Raw genomic sequence first — 15195 nt, 5'->3', positions numbered from 1 at the left:
CATTGCTGTATTGCAACTTGCTGTCAGCTGAAACTGACGTAATGTCAGCAAATCCACAAGTACATAGGGACCAACAATGCCCAAACGGATAAGTACACACGCGCGCGAACACACACACACACACACACACACACACACACACACACACACACACACACACAGTGAGAGAGAGAGAGAGAGAGGAGGGGAGAAGCTGTGGTACAAGACCATTCATAAGGCATGGCCTTACAGTGGAACTAACGCATATTCCAAATGTTTGTCAACGTCGGACCGACGCCTCTTAGCTCTTTGTGTGTGTGTGTGTGTGTGTGTGTGTGTCTGAATCATGAATCAGAATCTGAATCTGAATCTGAATCAATCTTATGTCAATTCAATTAAACCTTAACAAGGTTTATTATAAGACACGCATGCAAAGTTACATGTACCACACACACACACACACACACACACACACACACACACACACACACACACAACAAATAACAAAATTAATGAACAAGAGATTGAATCACTCCGATATGCAATGGCTTTTCTTTCTTTTTTTTTTCTTTTTTTCTTTTTCGGCAGCAGTTGCTGACAAAGTTTACATGTGTGCATGTTTGTGTGTTTGTCCCCACCCCACCCCACCGCACCACATTGCAGCAGGCCCAGCAGCAGCACCAGCACCAGCAGCACCACCCACAACAACGTCGTCACCGCCTCTACCCGCCTCAGCCCGGAGGACGCCGCCAACGGTCACCACCACGTGGGCCCGGGCGGTCGCGGCGGCAGTGGCGGCGGCGGCGGGGAGGACGCGCAATCATTGCGCTGCCTGACGTCGGGGAAGAGCAAGCCGCGCGGCCACCAGCGGGGGATGACCAAGTCCAAGGTGAAGACGGTCAAGCTGACCCTCATGGTGGTGCTGTGCTACCTCCTGTGCTGGGCGCCCTTCTTCATCGTCAACATGCTGACCGTCTGGGACGAGACCGTGGTCTTTGAGGGTGAGTGATGAGTGATGATGAGTGAGTGGAGGGGGTGGGTGGGGTCGGGGGTGTTGGTGTTGGGAGAGGGGGGGGGCTGAGAGGGGGAGGAGCGGGTGAGAGGGAGAGAGAGAGAGAGAGAGAGACGCTTTTGACGCTTTGTCGCGATGTCAGAATCGGTTAGGCGTTGGACCACTGACCAGTGTTCGAGATAACATTTTTTGTGTCCTTGGGGTAAGCACTTCACTACGCTTTTCCTCAGTCTGGTTGGCGAGTCGTCGGTGATGCCCCTACGGTCAGAGAGGAAGAATGGTAAGGATTCCATATCGTCAGTGGTGCCCCTACAGTCAGAGAGGAAGAAGAGAACGGATTCCATATCGTCAGTGGTGCCCCTACAGTCAGAGAGGAAGAAGAGAACGGATTCCATATCGTCAGTGGTGCCCCTACAGTCAGAGATGAAGAAGAGAACGGATTCCATATCGTCAGTGGCGCCCTTACAGTCAGTGTAACCGGTTGCCATGTCGTCAGTTGTGCCCCGATGGTGGGAGAAGAAGAAGAGAACGGATTCCATATCGTCAGTGGTGCCCCTACAATCAGAGAGGAAGAATGATAAGGATTCCATGTCGTCAGTAGTGCCCCTACAGTCAGAGATGAAGAAGAGAACGGATTCCATGTCGTCAGTGGTGCCCCTACAGTCAGAGATGAAGAAGAGAACGGATTCCATGTCGTCAGTGGTGCCCCTACAGTCAGAGAGGAAGAAGAGAACGGATTCCATGTCGTCAGTGGTGCCCCTTCGGTCAGAGAGGAAGAACCGGTTGTTGTGCCCCGATGGTGGGAGAAGAAGAAGAGGAGGAGGAAAAGAAGAAGGAGGAGGAATAGGAGGAGGAGAAGAAGAGGAGAGGGGGTGCTGGATACAGGAGGGATGAGGGAGGCAGGTGTGGGGACGATGGATGCTTATGGAAGTGGTGTAGTAAGAGGATACAGTGGATCATAATGTAACGTGAATATGGCGTGGTGTTTGGCGTGGTGTGGTATGGTGGAGTGTTAGATTGAAAATAAAAAGATGAAAGGTCTCTTGGCCTTTTACGGCCATCTAGGCGGTCACTTCATAGCCACTGTGTCTCGGGGTTGACATTGGAAGGCGGGACCCAGTCCTCTCCTTCCGCCGGTCTAACACCCCCACCCCACCCCAGTGGATGTCAGGCGCCCATTCACATCTTGGTGGATTGAGGAAAATCGTAGTGAAGTGCTTTCCCCAAGGACACAACACCTTGCCGAAACGTTATCGGTGAACACTGGATCAGATGTCCAACGCCTGGTGGCAGCAAGACTGGCAATGTATGTGGAGGGATCTTGTGAGAGGAGACCCAAAATGACTGTGTGGGGTGTCTTGGTGGCAGCAAGACTGGCAATACAAATACTTTTTTTTTTTCGCTGACTGGTAGGCCCCCCTTTCATAACAGCGACATAAGAATCAGAGGGTTGATTGTGGTCGCTTAATGGAAAAAGAACCGATTCTGGAATGGCGACTACGTTAGGATACAATTGGTTATAATGTCAACACAATATGGTGTGGTGGTGTTTGGTGTGGTGTGGTGTGGTGTGGTGTGGTATGGTATGATGTGATATATATATAATTATAGACAGAATAGATCATGATGTGATGTAATGCGGCGTGATGTAAAGTAATGTGATGTGCATGTGACAATACCATTGTAACCGAACACACACAAAAAAAACCCTGCAGATTTCGCTTCGGGTACAGTTTGAGTATGGACCGGAGAACCCGACAAACAGAATTCGACCTGGACACAGCTATCCCTATGCAGAACTATGCTAATTCACGGCACCACGCTGCTTTGTTCTGTGAGCGCTTACCAGCTGCCAATCGGGTTTGATTTCCTTCTTTTCAATAACAAGGAGCTGTCAGCGGGGATTTCATTGAAGATGCTTCTTTATGCCAGATTTGTTTGTGTTGCCACGCTTTCCCTTTGCAGAAAAGGGGGATACGTCTTTCATCTTTTTACCAACATACCCCCCTCCCTGGCCCTTTTCCTACATTCCTTTCCGTTGAACAGAAATGTGACAATGGAGCATATTACTGTGGACAAGGCAAACTGTCCATCATCTTTGACGTGCTGTTTATAAAACAGTTGTCACAAACTGTATAAGAAAGCAAAAATGGCTGGGCAGCAACATTATTAATCGTGATGGGTAAGTTCGCCAGAAAATATCAGTCAAGAAACTTTCATCGAGAAATGGAAAAGAACCTCCACTTGAACAAGACACAAGTGTAAGTGCTTTTCTTAACTTCGCATTTTCACAAGCCACGTCGGCGGTCTGTGGGAAGATAATGGTTAGAAAAAGAAGAAGATAGTACAATGTGCGCCTCCCGTGAAAGTACACTAAAAAATAGTTCATAATGGTATATAACAGAATATGAAGACATACCAGAAAAAATAATGAAATAAATAATGATTCTGATTCCATATTTGATTAATTACATCTAATTATTTGATATGCCTCACATGCACTGGGGGGTCAGCTGTTGTTATTTTTCTTTTTTCTTTTTCAAGCTGTAAGACGCAGAACTTAGAAACACCTCTGAAGGATCGATCAGTTTCACTTAAAACTGTGTCTTGTGTGACAATATTTAATGGGCGTTTTATTCGGTACACTCACTTTTCTGAGTTACCATTAATTCATTTACGGTCTGTGACCAAAAAATATAAAAATGATGCCATGAATCTATATAAAACAATGTTTTTAAAAAGGAAAGAAAAAGAAAAAAAGGAAAAAGAAAACAATAGTAAGAATAGCAAAACAAGTCTGTGTCACTCCTACAAATACACACAACCTTTCGCTAATGATTCTTTGCGCTTTTCATCTACTTGCACACAGTTAATAACGGGTACAAGGGAACAAACACGAAAACAAAAGACGAAAAAGAAAGAAAGAACGAAAGAAAGAAAGAAAAAGAAACAAACGAAAAAAAAAAAATCCAGTTATTGTCGCTCATTCAAATCCACACACCATCCTCCAGCTAGTGCGATCCCTTTCAGATAGATAACAGTTGCAGCGGAAAATCAACAACAACAACAACAACATCAACACTTCTTCTGTAAAAATTAATTTATTATTTGAAACCTCTAGACCCACCGGTTTCAAGAAAAGAAGGAGATAAAAAACACTAAAAAAAAGCTAAAAGAGAGACAGAAAAATGAAATACAGGGGAAAGATAAAAGAAAGAAAAAATAATAATAAAGCAAAGAGTTTCGTTTTCATGTCTGTAAAAAGATGTTCTCGGGCTGTTTTTTTCTAAGTTTGAAGGGAATTAATCTGTTATCTGCTGCCGTCTTTCTTCCAGTTCTTGCAGTTTCATGTTGTCAGGTGTCAGGCCAGTGTGTGCTGGGCAGAAAACAGTGTTGTTGGCTTGTTTTTCTTGTGTCGTCCTTGTTCAGGGTGTATTTTGTTCGGCTGTTGTTTTGTTGTTTATTTGCTGTTGTGTTTTTCACCTTTTTTTTTTTGCCGTAACTGAAGAGACGAAATCGCTCCCTTTCTGTGAGAAGACGGTGTGGGGGTCGGTGTCTTATGGCTTTCTTTCATGCCTTTTTAGCCCCTGTGATATTCACTTTCGCGCCCATAGAATTCCGAAACGTGCGCGTACTGCTTTTGCTGCAGCTCCTATCGAGTCTGAAAAGTTTTATCCTTGCTAATGTCTGCTGGGGTTAGCCTGCTTCCAGTGTGAGAAAGGGCGTGCTGTGTGTGTGTGTGTGTGTGTGTGTGTGTGTGTGTGTGTGTGTGTGTGTGTGTGTGTGTGTGTGAAAGTTTTGTGTTCTTGTCTCCTGGATTATCCTTCCAGAAAATGTGAGACGTGATGACAGCAGGTAGCTTCCTTTCCTCCACAATTCAAGGCGTGTGATACGACCCGGGAATGACAGAAGTCCGGAAGATGTTGTTATTTTGTGTGTGTGTTACAATGGTACGTCATAGAGGAAGCAGGCAGGGCAACCCCTTTAACCAGAAACCATCTCTGGACAAGCCACGAATGAATGCAGCAAACCCAGAACACGCAATTAGGTGATCCTGCTGCTGGCGTGTGTGCCTCAGTGAAAGAGAGAGAGGCGGGGGGTGGGGGGTTGGAAGGGGGGTAAGAGACACAGAGAGAGGGGGTAAGAGAGAGAGAGAGAGAGTGTGTGTGTGTGTGTGTGTGTGTGCGTGTGTGTGTGTGTGTGTGTGTGTGTGTGTGTGTGTGTGTGTGATGGGCTTGGAGCTTGGTCTCTGACCGAAGATAGGCGCTGTGTACATATCAATTCTACTACTGCTACTGCTGCTGCTACTGCTCCTGCTCCTGCTGCTGCTGCTGCTGCTATTAAGAAGATGAAGAAGACAGGGAAAAAATAGTGAGGAACGACAAATGTCACTACTGTCTGTAAAAGCTGAGGAACCTGGGTGTTAGGAAAGAACAAACTTGTATTGAAAAGCTTGGAAAGCTGCACACATCAGTGTCTATAAAACAGTGGCGAACGAGAGAGTTGGGTGGCTGCTGCGAGAGTTCAGAGCTACGAACACTGCACGGTAGTAAGGAACAGCACTGGCAACGACAGTCTTAGTGTCTGTAAAAATAAAGAACGAGATTTTTTTTTTTTTAAATTGACAGTGGGATTCAAAAAGAAGACCGCCTCGTGAAGGACCCTCGGTAACCTCACACTTTCTCGCGAGAAAACGTTGGGAGTGGGGGGGGGGGGGGTGGTGATCAACGCTTTCTCGCAATGTGTGAGAAAGCGGTGGATTCCGAGAAAGTGTGGGTTAACATGAGTAGAAAGATGGAAAGAGGGAGGGAGGATTGAAAGAAGAAAGTAGTAGTGATGGTAGCAGTGGTAGCAACAGCAGCAGCTGCATGAGTACTTATATAGCGTGTATCTTCGGTCAGACACCAAGCTCTATGCACCGCACGCATACACACACACACACACACACACACACACACACACACACACACACACACACACACACACACACACACACGCACGCACGCACGCACACACATACATACACATATACACACACGACGCAAGCACACACACATGCACACACACGCACACCCCCACCACCCCCTCACCCCCACACACACACACACACACACACGCACTGTTCTAGCTTTTTGAATCTGCTGTATATTTCTTTTATTATACGCTGGTTCCTGACTTTACCTACAGACAACAGTGAAGAATTATCCATCAGTCATGCTGTTCCATTCAGTCAATCACTTTCAGTTTCAAGAAGGTATCAAAGCACGCGGACTGATCCATATTCACACAAAAAACACATCTACTTGAGAGCCCACGATAGGTTTGTGTAAAATATTAACATACATATATCTTGGTAGTCTGTCTGAAGCCGACGACAACGAGGTCTGCGCATTCAACGATGACAGCGCATGTGACTCCGCAGCCCAAAACATACATACATACATACATACATACATGCATACATACATACATACAGACAGACAGACAGACATATGTATGTTGTATCCGACTATGACCATCAAAACAGCAGAGGAGGCAACTGTGTGCCCCAAGTATCTAGGTTAAAATTTGATTTTTGTGGAGAATGTCTTGCCCACATCACATCCCCACTCTCTCGGCCAAGAGGGTTTTAGGACAGTCGGCGTTGGGATGGTCCCTAAAGGCCAACTTGTCCCCAAGGCTGCAGCACTAAGAGCCAGTGCAATTTTGCCTCCTAGTTTGAGAGTCATAGTCCTTCACAAAAAGACTAAGCTGTAAATGTACAGTGGAGAAGCTGGCTTGCTGCTGGCCGAAATGAAAGAATGTAGTATAAGCTGAGCGTTGGGCCTTCATGCAGACAGAACATACAGACAGACACACATGTAAAACAAAGTTTCCTTGTTCCACATTGCAGGCTCGGTGTTCACCATCATCGCCCTCCTGGCCTCCCTCAACAGCTGCACCAACCCCTGGATCTACCTCTACTTCTCGGGCCGCTCCTGCTGCGGCCCCTGCGGCACCCGGGCCTCCCAGCGGCCCTTCTCCCGCTCCTGGACCCGCTCCACGCACGTCATCACCGCCTCCTACGAGTCGGAGGGTCGCAGCCACCGGACGTCCATGTACGACCTGTCGCGCTGCAGCTCTCGTGAAGCTAGTCCTTGGAACAGGGACGCGTGCCGGAACAACAGCTCGTGCTGAGAGAGAGAGAGAGAGAGAGAGAGAGAGAGGAACGCCCACGTTAGAGGAACATCAGTTTTCAGTTTCAAGGAGGTGTTAAAGCGTGAACACATGCCGGAATAACAGTTCCTGTTTAGAGAGAGAGAGGTTTTAAGAAGATCAGTTTTCAGTTTCAAGGATGTGTCAAAACGTGGACACGTGCCGGAATAACAGTTCCTGGTTAGAGAGAGAGAGAGAGAAACATGTTTTAAGAAGATCAGTTTTCAGTTTCAAGGAGGTGTAAAAACGCGCGGACCTGAACAGCTCGTGCTGAGGAGAGAAACTGAAGCGGGAGCACGTTAAGAGGAAGTTCAGCTTTCAGTTTCAAGGTGGTGTCAAAGTGTGGACACGTGCCTTGACAACTCCTCTTGCTGACGGAAACAGAAGCTGCAGTGAAAACACATTATATGAAGATCAGCTTTCAGTTTCAAGGAGGTGTCAAAACGCGCGGACTGAACAGCTCGTGCACAGAGAGAAAGCTGAGTTTCTGTTTCAGTTTCTCAAGGATGCGTCACTGCGTTGGGACAAAGCTGAAAGAAGTGGAAACACGTCGTAGGAAGATGGGTTATCAGTTTCAAGGAGGTGCCAAAGCGTGCGGACTGACCCATACATCACATCTTCTTTTCTCCCTGATCAGTGTGAAGAGTCTTCGGAGCTCCGCCCAGAACTGTTCAGCAGATTCCTTCAGTTCTGTCACTTGTGTGTCAAAGCCTGGGTCTGTGCAAGTGGTTTTTCTGTCCACTGTGCAATGTCATCAGTTCATACACCACAGCTGCTGTTTTCAAGGAAAATGATAGGGGATGCTGGCGCTTGATCAATCAGGAAAAAATGGAAACCAAGGGATTGTTACGAGGAAACGTGGTGAGTGGTTCAGGGAGATTTCCCCAAAAGGGTGGAAAATGTGGATCACCATTTTAGTTTGATCTTCGGAATTTTCTTCACACTGTGCCAGAAACAGGATGTTTTATCTTTGTGAGAACCTATTGTATTCTTCTGAAGGTGAACCCTGATCTGTTTTAAGGAAAATGTTTCAACTGCTAGATTCTTCATCAGTTATGTTATAGGATGATCTCAAAGTTGTATCAAGGAATTCCTCTGACCAGGGTAAGGTAAGGCTAACATTTTGTATTCAAGATGAAAGCGAGGCAGTCTGAGACCGGAACGAATACAGGTAACTGAATGCTAGTCTTGATTACAAGTGACAGGGAGAATACTCGTGACAGATTTTCAAGGAACGTGTTGCTCTGACAAAGTGGCCATTGGCAGGAACAAAACAAAGTTAGGTCTTAAAATATACGAAGCTGTTTATTGTGTTCGTGTGTTTGTTTCCAACACAAGTGGAGAAAATTGTATCTTCCTCTTTGACTGTACGTATTTGGTTGTAACTGATTAACAGTTTCCAAATTATGAGTATTGACTACATTACCATTTGCAACCTGATGGATTTGCTCTTTGGGTGTGCTCCACCATGCTCGTTTTGACAAACACACGCCGTCTTGTACAAATTTAGGAACATGTAGTTCTCTGATGCCCCGGTCGTTTCTTGCTTTTCTTTATGGGTTGTCGTTGCTGGGTTTTTTTTGGTTTTTTGTTGTTGTTTTTTGCCAACGCTGTTCGGTGGAGAAAAAGCCAAGATGTTAAAGAACCCAACAAAAAGTAAGACCTGTACGTACCTCTTCAAATCAAACGATATGTAATATAACAAATTTTTATGTTGTAGTCTTGAATGTTTTGCTTCGGGTCAGACGAATTTAAAAGCATGTGATACAGACTCGGAATTCATTGATTCAGATATGTGTGATCATGTATTTTCCTCACCACGACAAAAGTATCCTACAGGGAGTGCTCTATGCCACATGCCCTGTGCCATGAAAGGGACAGGTCGGCCACTATAAATATAAAAAACGAAGCCGTTATAAGGGAGCAAAATGATTCCACCACGCTGTCTCTTCTGGACAAACACCACGATTTTGTTCTGGCGACGGGGCAGTGCAATACTTTATTTGACAGAAACAAGGCTGATACCAGTGTCCTATGTAAGCTGGAACTGAAGTGTGTCAGCAGCGGTGCCGGGTCTCCTCTGGCGTGTGGACGCATGACAGCGTAATACTGTGAAATGCCGGCGCAAGTACTGTGGCTGAGAGTGTGGGAATTCCATGTAAGCAGTGTGGCTGTTAAGACGGCGTGAGGATGGCGCACCACACACACACACACACACACACACACACACACACACAAGCATCAATGTGGTCTCCGTGGCTTGTTTGTGGCAACACGTCTCTCCCTGTGTTAGACCACGATGCGTTGGAGAATAGAAACTCGGAGGCTTTCTTTCATTCTTTTTTCTTCTTCTTTTTCGGGAGTATTCTCAGCATGGGAGAGGTTCTTTTTTTTCTCATGAACGATAATCATGTTTACACACACGTGTGTGTGTGTGTGTGTGTGTGTGTGTGTGTGTGTGCGCGCGCGTGAGTTTGCGTTCTTGCGTTCGTGTGTATGTGTTTGTGTGTGTGTGTGTGTGTGTGCACGTGGGCATGCGTGTGGTGATTGCTTTTGCTTTGTGGCTGTTGGTGTTTTGTTGTTTCGACTCCTTTCCTGTGAAAACAACGCGTGATCTGTCCCCGGTGTGTCCACAGCATTGCCCTGGGGCCATGTTTGTTTTGTTTTCCCCTGTCACAACAGATTTCTCTGTGTGAAATTCGGGCTGCTCTCTCCAGGGAGACACACTGACACTGAGAGCGCCACGCCCTCCCCCCCACCCCCCACCCCCACCCCCGCTAACCCATGCTAAGTGCATGCTGCGTACGGGACCTCGGTTTATCGTCTCATCCGAATGACGTCCAGACCACCACTCAAGGTCTAGTGGAGGGGAAGAAAATATCAGCAGCTGAGCCGTGATTCGAACCAGCGCGCTCAGATTCTCTCGCTTCCCAGGCGGACGCGTTACCTCCAGGCCATCACTCCACACTGTGTGTGTGTGTGTGTGTGTGTGTGCGCGCGTGAGTTTGCGTTCTTGCGTTCGTGTGTATGTGTTTGTGTGCGCATGTGTGTGTGTGCGCATGTGTGTGTGTGTGTGTGTGTGTGTGTGTGTGCACGTGGGCATGCGTGTGGTGATTGCTTTTGCTTTGTGGCTGTTGGTGTTTTGTTGTTTCGACTCCTTTCCTGTGAAAACAACGCGTGATCTGTCCCCGGTGTGTCCACAGCATTGCCCTGGGGCCATGTTTGTTTTGTTTTCCCCTGTTGCCATTTCGTCCTTTGCAGCCAACGTCATGTTTCGCCTCTCTGTCGTAACACTGGAAACGACGGAGGACACGCCGCGAAGTTAAAGTCAACAGTTTCTGTGTCCGTCTCTTGCTTATAAACAGAACCAGCGAACGGCTGCAGTAAGAACAGCTGCGGAAACTGACACAATTGATACTTTTCTTTGTCTGAAAAGAGAGGATGTTTTTTGAGTGCGGCCACTAATGTCATTTGCAAAATGACTACGAATTAAGTCTGTAAGCATGGTATCTGTCTGGAATGGGGGGTGGTGGTGATGATGGGTAGGGATCGTTTCCGGAAGCGGTTGCAGTTGTGTTACCTCTCCTTTGTGAACCATGATAATGATTATTGTTGTTACAACATGGCGTGAAATCAGTTGCATTTCCAAAGTGCCCCTCTCAATAAGCTCCTCGTTTATGTTCGCTTTTCGCAGAAGTGTGAAGGGTATTTTTCTGATTATACAAGAATACAAAAACGGAACGAAAAATTACAGTGATTTCTGATAAACATTCGATTGAACCACATGTATTGTCATCTTCACTATCGGGGGTAAAAACACCGCATGGGATATTAAAGGGTGAGCTTTGGTAGTCGGTTGTGTAAACGAAAGGTTCTGCATGTGATAGCGATTTGTCTGGGGAAGGAAATTCCAGACTGATTCAAACCCTGTCTGATCTTTCTTTTCTTTTGTAAAAGAAGAGGATATTTTGTTGAGTTATGTCTGTCAAGAAGGCTACTAATATTATATATTATTTATTCAATGAATGCAGGATATGTGACTGTAGCTGTGTATGTGGTTTGGGTTGTTAGTTAGTTTGTGTGTGTGTGTGTGTGTGTGTGTGTGTGTGTGTGTCTTTTCTTTTTCTTTTTTCTTTTTTTGTGTCACAACAGATTTCTCTGTGTGAAATTCGGGCTGCTGTCCCCAGGGAGACACACTGACACTGAGAGCGCCACGCCCCCCCCCCCCCCAGCCCCCACCCCCGTTAAACCATGCTAAGTGCATGCTGCGTACGGGACCTCGGTTTATCGTCTCATCCGAATGACGTCCAGACCACCACTCAAGGTCTAGTGGAGGGGAAGAAAATATCAGCAGCTGAGCCGTGATTCGAACCAGCGCGCTCAGATTCTCTCGCTTCCCAGGCGGACGCGTTACCTCCAGGCCATCACTCCACACTGTGTGTGTGTGTGTGTGTGTGTGTGTGTGTGTGTGTGTGTGTGTGCGCGTGTGTGTGTTACTTTCCAGATATCAGTCACACATATTGTGCGCGCGCGCGCACACACACACACACACACACATACACGCACACACACACACACACACACACACACAGAATCGAGATCGCACAGATCAACGTTTCACACCGAATAATACCAAACAGGTCATTGGCACCAACACAAGAAGACGAACACATAACTCAGAGAGTCCAGCCAGAACCTGACAAGACGTTAGCGCCAATACAAAAACCAAATCGATCAAAGTCTCAAAGCAAATGCTTTGCATTTCAAGAAACGCCGACACAATTTGTGTCTGCCCCGTCGTTTATCACCAGCATAAAAGAAGGTCACAGAATACCTAGAGATTCAATGCAGACATCTGTAGGCGACACAAAAGAGCACTCTCTCTGCGGACAGTGCAGACAAAACACCGCTTGGTAAATCTCAGTCTGTATCCCTTTTTATTTTATTTTTTATACAGAACATGATAATGCACTTTCTTTCAGTTTGCAACCACGAGAAAGTCATTTTCTAGGACAGGGACATTTTTGTATGAAAGAGATTTACTGGCGCTAGAGAATATTGGAAACTTCTTATTCCGTATACAAAAGTATTTACAACTTTTTTTTAAAGCCTTTCATATCATGTGTTTTTAGAAGGGTCTTGAGCTTTTCTTACTAGTGTTTTGTTGTAGGATGCGTAAACTTATGTTGAGTCGTTGGTGCCATCGTTTGTCTCGTCATTTTCCGTTTTATAATTATGTGGCGAAACACAGTCTGTCCCAAATAAGCGTTGTTTAGGTTTTACAATGTGATTTACTTTGATTGATTTTTAACGAACCATTGAATTTCAGAACCTGACAAATTTGTTGTGAAATCAGAGCATGCAGTTCTGAATGATCGTTCACTGCTTCCGGGGATCAGTATATACGTACCTGAGCTGTGTCACATTTAAGCAACGTCAAGATAGAAAATTGATTGGGGGTTTGGGTAGGGGGACGGGGGGTGGTGGGTGGGTGGGTGGTGGGGGGGGTTGACAATTTTTCCTCCTGTTCTTTAAACAGAAAAAAAGCTATTCTTCAGACACTATTCTTCAACGATAACGTTGTGTGAAAACAAATGGTAGGTATGTGTAGTGCTGCAATGGTAGCGACACGGGTGCATTCACTGTGTGTTGTAGTGACAAGCCTTTGGATCCACACGTAATTTCCAGTCAGATTGATAAAGATGTATTGTATCGTATTGTCTGCATGGACAGTCTGATCATTTGCATCGTGATCTTGAGACGGGATCGATAGCCGTTTGTGAAGTGGGTGGCGGCGGAAAGTAGTAGGGGTAGGGGATGGGAGCAGGAAGCTGCGAATTCCAACAGACGATACACAGTGACGTTCTTCTCCACAAATCGGAGCGGAGGGGTAGGCGGTGAAGGTCTTTCCTCGTTTACACGTCCGTGTAGTTTGGGTTAGACAAAACAGAAGTGAGCATGGAAACTCTCCGTAAAGCCCAGAATACGGTGAATCGGTAGAGAGTATATGATGGCTTTATTGCACAGCACACTCCTAAAAAAATAATGATAAAGATAAGGGAGATCCAAGAGTCGTGATCAAGTATCCCACCCCGTCCACCCGGCTCACTGCACGTTGAATGGTGGTCTTTGTGCTAATCTTTCGGGTGAGGCAATAAACTAGGGTCCATTTATGCAGTTGTAATACACCCGATTAAGAAGCAAGTGTCCATTTTGCAACATGCACTCAGTGCACATAAAATAACTCACGGCAACAAAAGAGTTCGTCGCAACAAATTCTGTAGAAAATTCGACTATGAAATATCATTCAGAGAGAAAAAAAACACACAAAAAAACACACACAAAAAACACACACACACACACAAAAACAAAACAAAACAAACAACAACAACAAAAAAAAACCCAAAACAAACAAACAAAAAAAACCCCAAAAAACCACGATAAACGGGTGTGGCGCTGAATATGGCGATGCACAGTCACAATGCGAAATCTGTTGTGACAAAAAGTAATACAATACATTACAATACAGTGCACTGAATACACAACCCACATAAAAATGTAATACACGGTTTTCTTTTCCTTGTTGATCCACTTTGATAAATAACTGGTTACTGCACTGAAGCAGAGTAGGAGAATATAAGAAACGCTGCTGTGATTGTGTGATGCTTTCAGAAGAGAACTTCCGGAACTGAAAGTGTATTCAGCCATTAAAGTGTTTTGCATGCTTATTGTTGTTATCATTCTTTTTTGTTTCTGTTCGCGCAACGTAAGGCTTTCAAATCAAATAAATGCATAATAGTCCGTCGTGTCCGACTATGACCACTAAGACAGAACAGCAGAGGAGGCATCTGCTGTCCTGACTATCTGGGCTAGAATTTGAATATAGTGGAGAGTGTCTTGCCCAAGTCTCATCCCCACTCTTTTAGCCAAGATATGAAAATAATAAACCAGTGTTGTTTGGATTTTGTGTGTTGTTGTTTTATTTTCCCTTAGCAATCATTACAATGTCAAGATTTGATTATTTGAAGAAAATTTTGTTTTAAAGAAAAGAGAAAAAGAAAACCCAGACAACAGAAGAGAAAGGCCGAGACATACGACAATAAAACGCCCACAACGTTACCGTTACGACTAGAAATCGATACACAGGTAGCGTGCCGCATGGATAATAAACCATTATAGCTATGACTTCGTCTGCAGTGAATTTGTCTGAAGGTGACAGTACGTAATGACTCAGAAGAGGGAGATGTCGTTTTGTGTTGTGTGCGTGTGTGCACGTGAGCACGTGGACTTTCTCTCTCTCTCTCTCTCTCTCTCTCTCTCTCTCCTGTCTTGTTAGAGCTTTTTTGTTCTTTCTTTTTATTTTACACAGTGTCCATTAAGTGTTTTGATTTTTTTGTCTTTCTTTTTTTTGTAAACAGATGTCTGATTTGCTTTTGAAGGAGGGAAAATTAATGGGTGGACTGTTGGTGTTTCTTGTCATTATTCAAGTCCCAATAATGACCGAGCGTTCCCACCTCCCTCCCCTTCCATCCCCTCTTTCTTTTTAATCTTTGTTAATGTGTTCATTTTCTGGAAAAAAAAAAAGCCAGAATTGCAGTAAGACTGTTTACCCGCTTTGTGTTGTGACATGGTTTCAGTTTATGGAAGCGCTTGGGTTTAGTTGTAACTGCTTGTGTGTGTGTGTGTGTGTGTGTGTGTGTGTGTGTGTTTATAACTATCTGTCTTTATGACTGTCTGTCTCTGTCTTTGCATCTCTCTCTGTTTCTACCTCTACCTCTCTCTCGCTGTACTCGTTGTAGAGCTAAACATGTTGTTGACTTTGAACCGAAGTTCCAGCATGCAGAACACACACACACATACACACACACACACACACACACACACACACACACAAACCTACTTCCATGGCAACGATGATAATTGTGTAACGCTGCTGTGTGCATCAGCACGACGGTATGGAAAGACAAGAGAAAAGCCAAAATACTGGTCGGGTGTGGAACCTGATCGGG

General features: G+C 45.3%; 1 protein-coding gene across 3 annotated transcripts in view; it reads left to right on the top strand.

Annotated features, from left to right (window-relative positions):
* LOC143293557 (cephalotocin receptor 1-like) overlaps positions 1-7371 on the top strand; it is a 143590-nt gene extending 136219 nt beyond the window's left edge. For all 3 annotated transcript variants that reach the window (XM_076604513.1, XM_076604533.1, XM_076604523.1), the window contains 2 exons: positions 643-980; positions 6885-7371. In XM_076604513.1, coding sequence (XP_076460628.1) covers positions 643-980; positions 6885-7168 — 622 coding nt within the window. In that variant the 3' untranslated portion in view covers positions 7169-7371. The remainder of the gene's footprint in view (positions 1-642; positions 981-6884) is intronic.
* Positions 7372-15195: the final 7824 nt, after the last annotated feature.

The sequence above is a fragment of the Babylonia areolata genome, chromosome 1, assembly GCF_041734735.1.
Source record: "Babylonia areolata isolate BAREFJ2019XMU chromosome 1, ASM4173473v1, whole genome shotgun sequence".
Taxonomy (NCBI): domain Eukaryota; kingdom Metazoa; phylum Mollusca; class Gastropoda; order Neogastropoda; family Buccinidae; genus Babylonia; species Babylonia areolata.
This window is presented reverse-complemented; position numbering and strand designations above follow the sequence as displayed.